This window comes from Cucumis melo, chromosome 2, assembly GCF_025177605.1.
Source record: "Cucumis melo cultivar AY chromosome 2, USDA_Cmelo_AY_1.0, whole genome shotgun sequence".
NCBI classification, from domain to species: domain Eukaryota; kingdom Viridiplantae; phylum Streptophyta; class Magnoliopsida; order Cucurbitales; family Cucurbitaceae; genus Cucumis; species Cucumis melo.
This window is the reverse complement of record NC_066858.1, coordinates 19,525,067-19,538,172: the sequence shown is the minus strand read 5'-3', so window position 1 is coordinate 19,538,172 and position 13,106 is coordinate 19,525,067. Positions and strand designations below refer to the sequence as shown.

At 31.9% G+C, this 13,106-nt stretch overlaps 1 protein-coding gene across 2 annotated transcripts; it reads left to right on the top strand.

The window, feature by feature from the left end:
• Positions 1–3,842: 3,842 nt before the first annotated feature.
• LOC103501042 (probable lactoylglutathione lyase, chloroplastic) lies at positions 3,843–7,593 on the top strand. 2 transcript variants are annotated; one of them, XM_008464534.3, is made up of 9 exons: positions 3,843–4,280; positions 4,756–4,960; positions 5,079–5,203; positions 5,558–5,622; positions 5,796–6,008; positions 6,137–6,184; positions 6,377–6,484; positions 6,624–6,764; positions 7,300–7,593. In XM_008464534.3, exons 1-9 carry the CDS (start codon positions 4,142–4,144, stop codon positions 7,339–7,341), a joined length of 1,086 nt encoding a protein of 361 aa, XP_008462756.1. In that variant the 5' UTR covers positions 3,843–4,141; the 3' UTR covers positions 7,342–7,593. The 2 variants fall into 2 exon arrangements, with proteins under 2 accessions (XP_008462756.1, XP_008462757.1); XM_008464535.3 differs by having other exon boundaries at positions 3,866–4,280; positions 4,767–4,960.
• The last annotated feature ends 5,513 nt before the right edge of the window (positions 7,594–13,106 follow it).

Genomic DNA, 13,106 nt, shown 5'->3' with positions numbered 1-13,106 from the left:
TCTTCCTTCTCTTATCTTAATAAATCTTATAATTCTATTATATAGTAAATTTATGGAAAATAATCACAAAACATAAAAAATTTCAAAGTAATCTTTCTACTAGTGTCTAATAGGATAGATAGCTATCAATAATGTTATAAACCAAAATAGACTAATTAATGTGTTTGTTTGTATCATGATAAATATATATACTAATCTATCGTAGTTTATCACAGTTAGATTGTGATATTTTGTTATATTTATAAATGTTATAAGAAGTTAGAATAGTTTTACAATTTACTTGAATTTTAAAGAGGAAAAATATCATTCTTCTTTTTAGAATTATAAGATCTCACCTTGCCTAAGGAATGTATGGGAATGAAAATATATTTGCATATTATTATTATTATTTAAGTAAAAATTTTTCTTATTATTATTTAACTCAGTTTAGAAATAAAAATGATATTCATACTAATTAAAAAAATATTGATTAATTTTTTTTATGCAAACAATTATAGGATGGAACTTAAGCATTTGATTTTAGAGAGAAAATTCATGTCAATCATAATTAAATTTAAGTGGTATTGAAATTGGAAATGTAATAAAAAGAATGAGAGAAATTCTTATGGATAAAAAAAAATTAAAACTATATTTGAAAATGACCCAAATAAGAATGATATTTTGACATTTTCTTTTTTCTTCCTTTCAATGACTTGATCAATGGATTAATGATTAATCTACAATAATTATCATCTGACATTAACGATCAGTGACAAATATCAAAAGTATCATTCTTTTTTAGTATTAATCTAAAAGTTCTTGAATTTGCATTTCATTTTAAAAAAGTACTCTGTTGTTCAGAAATAGGGTAATCCTCGTTTCCATCCCATTCTTTGTTCTCCCCTGTATACCCACTTTCATACAATTTTATGGTAATTGTACATAATACTTAAATTTTGAGTTGCATTGCTTAATTGCGATGTATGTTAACAAATGACCACCATGCTATATCTGGTGCTAAAAAAGCAAACATTGTCTCAATAATTAACTAAGGGATCATGAGTTCATAACACGGTAATCACCTACTTAGGAATTAATTTTGTATGGGTTATCTTGATACCCGAACGTTGTAGAGTCAAGCAGGTTGTCTTGTGAGATTAGTCGAGGTGCGTGTAAGCTGGCCCATGATAGAATTTTAGACATGCACAGCAAAAAAGAATCGAGATTTTACTCTAATCGCACCTAGTTAACATGTATAACTTTAAACTAATGAATTAGGATTTTGCAAGAAATTACCTTATAGCTTTCAAATCGACTTCTCTCCTACCACAAACTCATATTACCATTGGTGTTGACTCGCTATTCTTCGGAAGTAGAACCGAGTTGTGGGACTCAATAGATGAAGGATTTGAGTGGTAGAGATGAAAATTAAGGAATTGCAAAGGATTGGAGAATTAAAACGTCGGTGAGCTTGTTTTCTTTTTAGGTAAATAAAAGTAAAATGACTTTGAAAAATACTTCTTTTTATAAAGAAATTACATACAAGTTTGCATATGATTGATTCATCAAAACCCAACATCTCACAATCCAATAAACATTAGTGTGCTTTAGTGGGCTTGGTGTCAAACATCTTATGCAACCACATATCCAACAAAATGTTGGATTTTTCCACTAACTTGAGTTAAAGGGTAAAATGGCCATTTGATCATTCAAGTCAAAGTCAACTTTTTAAGTACGAAGTCAACTTTTCTAAGTCAGAGGTCAATATTTTGACTTTTTACCATTTTGTCCATATTGACTAATTTCGACCTCCCGAGCATGAATCCATATTAATTTTTTTCAAAATTCAAATCACATTCGAATATATATAGTCAGTTTCTCTCTCCTCACCTAATCGAACTATTCAAACTAATCCAACATACTGTTATAAGTTAATTCCTTATGAGCTAGTAGGGGAACTTAATGAACCTATAGATCAAGGGCCTAAGGATCCGAGATTGACTGGCTAAACTTTTTTTATATTCATTAACTAACAGATCATTTTACTAAAGTCTCATAGTTGCACTCCCCTCATTATATGTACATTTGTGTCTATCTGATATAACCATTATCAATAAGTTAATTATTCACAGGTTGTTCGTTAATTCCACTTACTTGGTGTTCAATATGCTATCTTGGAGGAATACGCGTTGAGTATTTAGGTGGTCATATCCCACTTGGTCGCATAAAGTGACATTTGGGGCGGGGCGTAACATGATAGCATAACCTAAAATCAATAATTTATTTCGACAAAAGTTACAACTATATCAATTTTATTTATACTATCAACAATATAAGCTATCACATGGATTGTATGTTATTAGTTATTCAAAGCTATTACTTATAGCATGCTAATCTGATCTCTTTTCTTTGTCCATTTATGCTAAAGACAAACAACCACAATATCACTTTACAGTAGCATTATATTGATATCATTGATATATAGTAGCATATTAAGGATATTACTTATAGATGCTATCAATAATATCCTTTTGTTGCTGTCATTGATAGATATTATAAGTGACAGTTACAGAAGAATATCATTTATAGTAGCTATCAAAAATATCAATCGATAGCCTAATTAAACGTTATTAATTCAAAATTGATATGTTACCAAGAAGATATCACTTATAAAAAATATTCTTCTAATGATACTGCTTATAGTTTCTATTAGTGACATCCTTCTAGTGCAATCATTGACAAATAATGTTAATGATATCATTTTACGTTGATAGCAATATATAAATTACTTATAATAGCTATTAGGAATATCGATTGATAGCAACATTGTTGATAGAAGATATTAGTGATAGAAACTAATATCATGTTTTTAAAATTGAAAGTTATTACTGATAGCAACTATATAGCAATCAATACCATATTTCTCAAATGGAAAGTTATTCTACCCTTCAATGACTATCATTGATAAAAGCTACCGTATAACTGTTATTAATTATATCAACTGACAACATATTTCTCAAATTAAAAACTATTCTATCATTGATAGCAATGTATAACAATTATCAATGGTTATCAACGATAGATTTCAATTTAAGGAAAACGGATAAAATATTCGTAATGATGACAAGCTATCAGTGATAACAACCAATAACGACTATTAATGATTAGTCGTAGTTATTAGTGATAGCTTTCAATGTGAAAAAATCGAAAAGCGTGTGAAAGAATGATTTCTCAAATTGAAAGCTATCAATATCACTGATAGTAATTATTAGAGATAGATGCTATCGATGATAGTTTTTAAATCAAGAAATATGACAAAAAAAAAAAAAAGCCCTAAATGTTAGTTGGATGTGAATATTTCAGTCTTTTACTATTTTTTATATTATATATGCAATTATTTTATCATTGTGGTATATATACCATAATTTTGAGCTTTTTTGCCATTTATGTAAGTATCCCTAAAAGTGCTTTTCAAAAATATATTTTTTAATTTTTTTTTATAAGTGTTTATATAAATAATTTTGTTTAAAAACCTATTTTCTCAAATTTTGGTTTTAAATATTTTCTTTAAAATAAATTATTTTTCAATTTCATTTATTAAAAATACATTTTGAAAAATTAACAATCACTTCAAATTTTTTTAAAAAGATTTTTTTTCAAATTTAAATGTTTTAAAAGTTAATCCAAACACCCATAGTTTATCTTAAACTTAGATTTGTTTTTTTTTTTTTTTTTTTTTTTTTTTTTTTTTTTAATTTCCAAAGGACCTTATTTTAAACATGTCGGCCTTATCCTGGCAGAGTGCGAGTCCATCCCAATATCAGCCATTTAAGTCGGCCCTAAAGGAGTAAGATATCCAATTTCAGAACACCATATCCAGGAAAACAAACACAAAATGCACAGGTGGACGCGGCCCAGAGAGCAATCTTTTTCTAGTACAGGCCATTCGCATGGCGCTGATAGAGAAAGTGGAAGAAGCTATTCGAATCTCTCGCCATTGCTTTCTTCTTCCTCTCCTGATTACGAAGGCTCATAATCGCTTCAAATTTCTTGGAGATTTGGTGAAGATAAGAAGATTCGAAATTGAGTTTGAAGAAATCTGTTGGCCACGAGTTCTTCTGTTTCTCATTCTGAATTGAGACCAAAGTGACGGAACGAAGTGATGGTGAGGATATTGCCGATGCCTTCCTTCTTGCGACCTTCCATTTCATCATTTACCTTTGCTGCCGCTTCTCGTTTGCCTCATTCCCTCACTTCCTACACCCCGACTCGGTCGCTGCCTTCATTTCCTTTCGGTTTTGGTGCGCCTATTCTTCTCTTTTTATTAACTCTCCCCTAATTTTGATCGCTTCTATTTGTCTTCCTCAATATATTACATTCGCAATTAGATTTATAGCTATTTCTGCTTTAGCTCGACGGATTTTGTTGCTTCCTGTTTCTGCGTGTTTTCCATTCTCACTATAGCCTTAACTCAAATAGAAAAGGAAGCGGAGTCGTTGATGAATTGAGTCAGAATTTATCATATATGTAGCAGGATTTAAGCATAATTTCCTGATAAACAATTTGCGGAGTTTTCAGTTGATATCTCCGTCATGCAGCTTTTCAAAGTTTGTTTTGTGTGTGCGAGTTGTTTTAATCTTAAAGTCAATTTAAGCCTAAATATTTGATAGATATTTTCTATTTCGTTCATTTACTAACAATGATTCCTGACGATATGACTACTGTGTCATTTTAAAAACAAATGTCTCGGAAGAATGATTTTAAGTTGTTATATAGCTGTTCCACAGGCACAATTCTTTGGTTTAAACTCTTCGAAGTTGTTGAAGAAGTGTAATAACACCATGAGGGTGACCGTGAATGGATATGCAGCACAGGCTTGCACAACAGCCAGTCCTGAAAATATTCTTGAGTGGGTAAAAAAGGATAAGAGGAGATTGCTTCATGTTGTCTATCGTGTTGGAGATTTGGAGAGGACCATAAAGTATGTATAATTTCCAAATTTCCATTAGACTAAAAGTTTGTTGCTACATCTTTTTCTCTATTTTTCAACTTTTCTTTTCTTCCTAAGACAGTTAAAATACAAAATATGTTTATTGCAGATTCTATACTGAGTGCCTGGGGATGAAGCTGCTGCGAAAACGTGACATACCAGAGGAGAGATATACAAATGCTTTTCTTGGATACGGTCCCGAAGAGGCTCACTTTGTTATTGAACTTACTTACAGTAAGTTACACTTACAATATATAATGGGATGTTTTCAAATATAATAAAATGAGTTAGCTTATTTACAAAGTAACAAAATTTTACTCTCTATCTGTGATATACCGCAATAGACACAGATAAATATCTATCACTTTAGTGATGTCTATTTGGATTCATCGCGGTTTATCACTCATAACAAGTAAAGCTTTGCTATATTTTAGAACATTTTTAACCGTTTTGCCATTTAAAATACTTCCCTGCATATATAATTTCAAAATTATAAACCTTGGGCTGGTTTAGATGTTGAAATATTGATTCCCATCGAATTGCTTAAATAAATTGAATTATATTATTTTGGTTGTCTGCTGACCACAGATTATGGAGTTGACAAGTATGATATTGGGACTGGGTTTGGGCATTTTGGTGTTGCAGTTGAAGATGTAAGTCTATACTTCATGTTTTTTATCTTAGGTTATACACTTGAGTACATATATATACCATATATATGTACTCATGTCCATAAATCCCCTTCAAATTTGTTCTTTCGTGTCATAATCCTCCAAATTATTCTCTGGTTATATCAGGGTTTTTTATGCCTACTTTCTACTATTAGGTTTCCAGGACCGTGGAACTTATAAAAGCCAAGGGAGGAAAAGTTACCAGAGAACCTGGTCCTGTTAAAGGCGGCAATACTGTGATTGCATTCATTGAAGACCCAGATGGTTATAAATTTGAACTCTTGGAAAGGGGGCCTACTCCTGAGCCTTTATGTCAAGTAATGCTTCGTGTTGGTGATCTTGATCGGTCCATAAAATTTTACGAGAAGGTCAGATTCGTCTCAATGATATATTAGGCTGTTATTTAATCCTCTTCTTTTCACATAGTTCTCATTTTTTTCTTCCTTCTAACATCTGTGTCTGATACTGGTTTCAAATCACGTGCATTCTTTGTTAGGCTTTTGGCATGGAACTTCTAAGGAAGCGTGATAATCCAGAGTACAAGGTAATGTAATACTTCTGTGAGATCTTTCTTCCTACAATTGTCAATATGATTTTCTTATTGCAGAGGACTCTCTGCATTCTCTGTTGCCGTTTAGGTCTTTACACATGAGCACACTGATGCTTTGATAATGTAGTCCATGTGTGTATTAAGTAATTTGTTCTTCTATTTGTTGATTTAACATGTAACTTACAGTATACGATTGCAATGCTGGGATATGGCCCTGAAGATAAAAATGCTGTACTGGAGTTAACATACAACTATGGAGTTACTGACTATGAAAAAGGGAATGGTTATGCCCAGGTTTAACATTTGTATCTATTTTCAAGTTTCTAGTATTGAGGATAGGAAAAAAAAAGGAAAAAAAGGACTTATGGATGCTTATGTTTTTAAATATTTGTAAATGTAGTGGATCTAATAAGGACTTCTTTCCTCTTAACAGATTGCAATAGGCACAGATGATGTCTATAGAACTGCAGAAGCAATAAAACTCTTCGGGGGGAAGATCATCCGAGAACCTGGACCATTACCTGGTATCAACACCAAAATTACTGCATGCTTGGATCCTGATGGCTGGAAGACGGTATGACTTGCAGAAATTTTATTTTCAATCCTTGTGGGATTCTATTATATGGATGAAATGAAATCTCTTGAGTTACTTTGAAGTGTATTTAACAGTTTTTATCAAAAAGTGTTTAAATAAGGATAAGTTTTTTAAGAACGCTTTTCTCTAGTTAGTCCAAATAGACCTTTCACCCAGATTCCTTCTTATGTTTTGGTTGCCTTTCACTCTGCGCATGAGCTTTATGAACTATAAGGTAAACAACGGTAATATTTCACCATCCAGAACTATAAGGTAAAGTTGGACCTGATTTGAATCAATCTATCAAGTCATGCATGTTCAGTTTGCATTTTCTGCTGTACTTCCTTTTTTGACATTTCTTGTTTTTCAGTTATGACTTGTGATGCCAGAAATTCATAACAGTCATTCTAAATAATAGAAAAATTGTTTTACACAACTTTCACGAGTAGCTGCTTACATTTGAGAATATGCTAAAATGAAAAGACGGTTGTCTGTTCATCTACTTACTTCTTATAGGTTCTTTTATCATCTGCAGGTTTTTGTAGATAACATTGATTTTCTGAAGGAGTTGGAGTAAGTGAGAGAGTGGTGGGATTACTACTGCCTGCAAGAAGGGATTCAACCCCAGCTTGAACTTGAAAATAATTGTTTATGCTTGCGTCTAGTTTTGCCCCGACTGAATATAGAAATCTTGTCTTGTATATGCCCCATGTTGTCTCGATAGTGTTAGGTATTAGGCTTGAAATAATGATGATGATCGAGTGTATTTTTAGGATTTGAAACATTTTCCTACATGAGTTATAATGAAATAACTTGCAGTTCAATGTAATTTTTTGGACAACTAGATCCATCCCACAAAATTTTCATGTCTCTCTAATGGAAATCTGTGGGTTGGCACTTGTGCAGCTACTGAATTTGATTGATTGATATATAGTATTAATTGTAAAAGAGAATTGATTTAGATTAAATTACTATATGATCTTTAGTTTCTAATACCTAAAAAGTATTTAATTTGATTGATTTAAATGGCTTTATAGCTCTTCGTCCGCACAAATTTCCATCTTAGTAATTAATGCTTTCTACAAACATACACTATAATGGAAAGCTCCTAGCAATCCTCATAATCCTTTCAAATCAATTTAAACGCCTCACTCAAGTGAAATGCAAAAACGAATATGAGACGAAAATGCAAAAGATGTAAATGAAATACAAAAAACAATTGTTACCTCCAAGAGAATTAATCAGCAAACACAAAAAAGATCAATGTAAGAAAGAGTGGAGTGATGGAAACACATTTATGTACTTAAGAAATCAATAAGCTAGGATGAAATCAGAGTATCGATCACCAGGGAAATAACTTACAACGTGCTAATGCAAGTAGAAGAAGATCATAGGAAAATTGCCAAAAATTAAGGGAATTTAAGAATTTTGGGATGAGTTTTAAATTTAAAGACATTTAGAGCAAATTGAGTAGATAAAATGTCAAAATTGCCCTTCACTAAAAAAAAATCCTAATTCTATTCTCTATTGCCTCACGAGTCACGAAAATTGGCAAAAATAAGACAAAATTAGGAAGTGTAAGGTGTCTTGGGATTATTTTTTGAAAAGTTGAGTTTTAAGACAAATTATATGAAATGTCTATAATGTCCTTTACAGGAAAAACTTTTTTTCATCTCTTTTTCTACCAAAAAAATGTGAAGCATGCTATTTTTTCACATTCTCTCATCTTTGTCTAACTTCTCTTTTAACTTATTTTTTTACTGTTATAGATGATAGATAGTCCTCTTAGTTTTTGACATATGCTCTCCTTTGTTCTCTCGGTGAAACATAAACTTTAAATGTATAACCCAAAATCAATTTTACAATTGTTTTAAGTGATTTAGGGTTGTTTGACATATATTTAGAAATTTTCTTTTGTTATTTTGTTTTTTTATATGATTTAAATTGATTTTACACGTGTTTTAGGAAGTTTTAGCTACTATTTTTGTATCTTCCAAACATCTCACAACTTTCAAGCTTTAAATATCAAATACCAAATCAATTATATACTTGTTTTATGTGATTTCGAATGATTCTACACACATGTTTTAAGAGGAGTGTTTAGCTATTTTTTTTTTTGTATCTCGCAACTTTCAAATTTTAAATGCTCAATCTCAAATCAATTATGTACTTGTTTTAGGTGATGTATGGTGCTTTACACGCGTTTAAAGAAGTTTTTAGCTACTATTTTTATATCTCGCATACATCTCGCAAATTTCAAATTTGAAACTTCTAACTTCAAGTCAATTATATACTTTTCATGGTTGTTGTTGGGTAGTCACACATGAGGTATGTGTGTTCAAAATCCATTACATAAAAATTCGTTCCTTGCGAAATAAAAATTTGTAACTAAAAACTTAAGAGAGATAGAAATTCGATTCTGGAACACACAGTAAAAATTTGAAATGTGCGAGATGTGTGCAATATATGAAGCCTTTTGGTATATATGTATTATCTCGCCACAAACACATATCTTGCACACATCTCGCATATTCTAAACTTTTATTATGTGTTCCAAAATCGAATTTCTACCTCTCTTAAGTTCTTTGAAGTGCTTTTACGTATGTTTAGAAAGCCTATTAGGTATATATGTATTATCTTGCACACATCTCGCACATTCCAAATTTTTATTATATGTTCTTTGGAGTACTTTTACGTATGTTTAGAAAACCTATTAGGTACATATGTATTATCTCCCACATTCCAAATTTTTACTATGCATTCCAAGATCGAATTTCTACCTTTTGCACACATTTGATTTAAACTTGAAAATACCTAATTTCAAATCAATTCTATACTTATTTTAGGCGATTTCAAATCAATTCTATGTTTGAGATAAATAATTGTGAATAAAAACGTTAGAAATTCCAATTTTGAAAGTTGAGATGTTTGACATGCTTTCGAGTTTTCTCTTCGGCAAGCACAAGACTTCTGCCAGTAATTGCTCTCCGATCACTATCTTTCTCTTTTCCTATGAATTTTTAGTTTCATTTCCTTTTAATTTCTTATAATTCACTTCTTTCTGACTGAATCTTTTGATTTTTTTGCATTTAGTAGTTGGTACATTGCTTCGGTTCATGAAGTTTATGATTCAATTTGTAGTTGTTCATAGCCTATACGAGATTGGAGTTCTTAATTTTACCTACTATTGGAAGTTCATTTACCAATCTTGTATACCCAAGAAACATCATTCATCCAATACTTCAATTCAAGCCATTGCCTAAACTATATAAAACATATCCAAAAAATTTATAAACTTTATATTTCTTTACGTAGATGAACAAAAACATAATTACATTCTCCTTTCAGTTCAAACAACTGTCCAAATATATAAAGCATACCCACACTCTCTTTTCTCCCAAAATCTTAAAAAAAAAACCCCAAAAAATCCAAAAGAAACCATTGTGCAAATACATAGCATACCCACACTTTCTTTTCTCCCAAAATCTAAAAAAAAAAACCCAAGAAATCCAAAAGAAAAAAAGCAAAGTATTCACTGTCGCTACTTAGTGGAAGTGTGTGTTCAACGATGGTGCAACAATAGCCACACGCAAAAAGAGGATTCAATTGTGGAGGACCAATTTCAATTTGCTATTTTAGAGCTTTTTTCTTTTTAAAGGACAATAAGGAACAAACTATTGCCGACAGACTAAGATGGTGAGGAGGATTGTGGCTTGGTAAGAGGTTAGAGGAAGAAGGAAAGAAGAATTACAAACTTGAGCTCCCAACTTTTAATTGTAGTTGTTGTTGACCGTAGGGTGTTGAGGTATGCGGGAGAACCAAGCTATGCGTGAGATAAATGAAGAGAAAAGGGAACTTTAGGGTTTTTTATGTGGGGGCAATTTTGACATTTCATGCACTCATTTGTCTTACAATTCTTTAAATTTAAAATTCATCCCAAAACTCTTTCTTCCTTCCAATTTTATCCTATTTCTGATAATTTCCCACATTTCTTCCTCTACAACTTTGGTGGCACCGCCTACAACTTTGAGGATCGACGACGACTACAATGGTGTTTATTAACGGATGGTAGCTACACTTGGAAGTGGTCAAAAGGTGGTATCCACATTCAAACATGTTTTTGAGACTTAGTTGTAATTGATGTTCTTTGTTGCTTAGATTGGTTGATATAGACGAGGTAAAATCGAGGTTTCAGGGATTATGGAGGGTTGAAAAAGGTGTGATTTTCCCTTTTTATCTCAAACCTACAATGACACCCATTGCAACTTCTATTATAATATTTTAGTGTTTTTTATGTTTTGAATATTTTCCAAAATACAAGCCTCAATGTAGGAAAAACATTTAGTATACTTTCAGAAAACTTGTAATTTTATTTTTTCAATCAATCTGATTGATTCCAACACCGAGAATCTTCTCAAATTTTAAAAAACTCTTTCAACGTAATTCCTCAATTCATTTCAGCCGAGATCGATCTTGAGATTATGTGTTTTTGTTTTTAAATTTCAAAATAAAGTATTTTATCAAATGACTAAAATACCATTGGAAGGTCGAATTGTTTTCTGTGAAATCTGAGGTGGATGAAAAATTTTATAGTTTGTGTTTTGATGTAATTGGTGTTGGAATTTATGTTCTAAAACTCGTAGTTTGTAAAATACATTCAATAATATGATTATTGAATTATTTATTAGTGAAATAGAATACTATAATTTTAAATTAATAAACTATGGCTCTGAGGCTATCTTGTAGACTTGAACTTTAATTTACGTAGAGACATAAATGTGGATCACTAAGTTCGAGTTCATAGCCTAAACGGTCTATAGTATATGAATAAGGTTTGACGCCTTATTTTGGTAACACTATGGATGCGACCTAAATTGTACTTAGTACAAATGATGTGATCCTGAATCGTTCATGTAGAGACATGAAAGTAGGGACATCTTATGAGTTTACATAAGATCAGACCATTAAATAGTCACTTTTTACATTATAACACCATTGGCTTTTTAAAATTGACTATTTCTTTTAATTTGATGACCTAGGTAACTTAGTTTTGATCAAGAGCTAACTATGAACTCTTGCTCACATGAGATTATCCTTAGATCTGTATAGGTACGGGCAGCTCATCAGTGCTGGCGCAATATGCCTCCCATTCCAGGGATAAGACCAGGTGGATAGTGGGGACATAGGGTGTGCAAGATGAAATTCACTCCTAACCTCTTTAAAGTCAGTAGATAGGATGTTCCCTTGTGGCACTGAATCTAGGTCTTGAACAAGGGGCCCCACCCTTTTATTGGTCTGAGAGGGATTCAGTTTATAGGTTGGATCTTAAACCAATTGCTCAATAGTGGATCATTGGAACTTAAGAAGCAAGATGTAGTATTGGGGGTAAAACGGTATTTTGACCTAGTCGAGATTACGAACAACCTATGAAGGATTAACTTACTGATCATGGTTATATGAGATGGACACAAATATATCTATAGTGAGAGGAGTGCAACTACGAGACTTTAGTAGAATGACCTGTTAGTTAATGAATGATAATTAGCTTGGTCTAAAAGAGTTTTAGTCAATTAATCTCGGATTGTTAGAGCTAATGATCTATAGGTCCACTAATCGCGTAGTTAATGACACGCGTTATTAAGACGAAGTGACGTAATATGACAGCGTCGTTTGGATTTTTGATGGCGGTATAATCATTATTCTTAAAATACAAATTTTAAAGATATGAATGTTTGAGCTTTCCCAAGACCCTACTAATTGATAACGAAATCCTTTTGCTCACCATTTTGCGAGAAGGTCAAAATGCCTAATGCGTCTTGATTCGAGCCCTTCTCACTTAGTGATTTCATCGCGGTAAACCCTATTTAATGCACCTAAAGGCTCTACGAGAAAAACTCGCGCTCCCTAACTTGAAAAGAATTCTAACAAAACTAAACTACAAAATACTTACAAGTATAGAAAAATAATTACAAGTATAATATACAAAATTGAGGATACACATGCTAGATAAGATACGGGAAATTTATACATTATAGGTGCATCCTTGCGTTCAAGTTCTCTGGCGAGGTGCCTCATCGCGTGCTGCTCCTCATAGCTCCCTAGCCTTGTAGTCTTCTCTTGAACTTTGTGGATCATTTATTACATGACTCTTTGCGTCTTGATTGTTCATTGCAATAAGCCTTTGCTCCTAATCATTCATTGCATTGCTTAAATGATCTTTCTTGGTCCTTTTCGTGTAGTTACCTAAGATATGAATTATGCTAAGTTGATCATGTTGACACTTTCTTTAACGCCTTTTTATATGGGTTCTTAAACTTCAAAGAATTTATCATTTAAGATCTC

Coding starts and splice junctions, on each gene's coding strand:
- LOC103501042 (XM_008464534.3), top strand. CDS start 4,142: ATGGTGAGGATATTGCCGATGCCTTCCTTCTTGCGACCTTCCATTTCA. Junction 4,961..5,078: donor GATTTGGAGAGGACCATAAA/GTATGTATAATT, acceptor TGTTTATTGCAG/ATTCTATACTGAGTGCCTGG. Junction 6,009..6,136: donor CCATAAAATTTTACGAGAAG/GTCAGATTCGTC, acceptor ATTCTTTGTTAG/GCTTTTGGCATGGAACTTCT.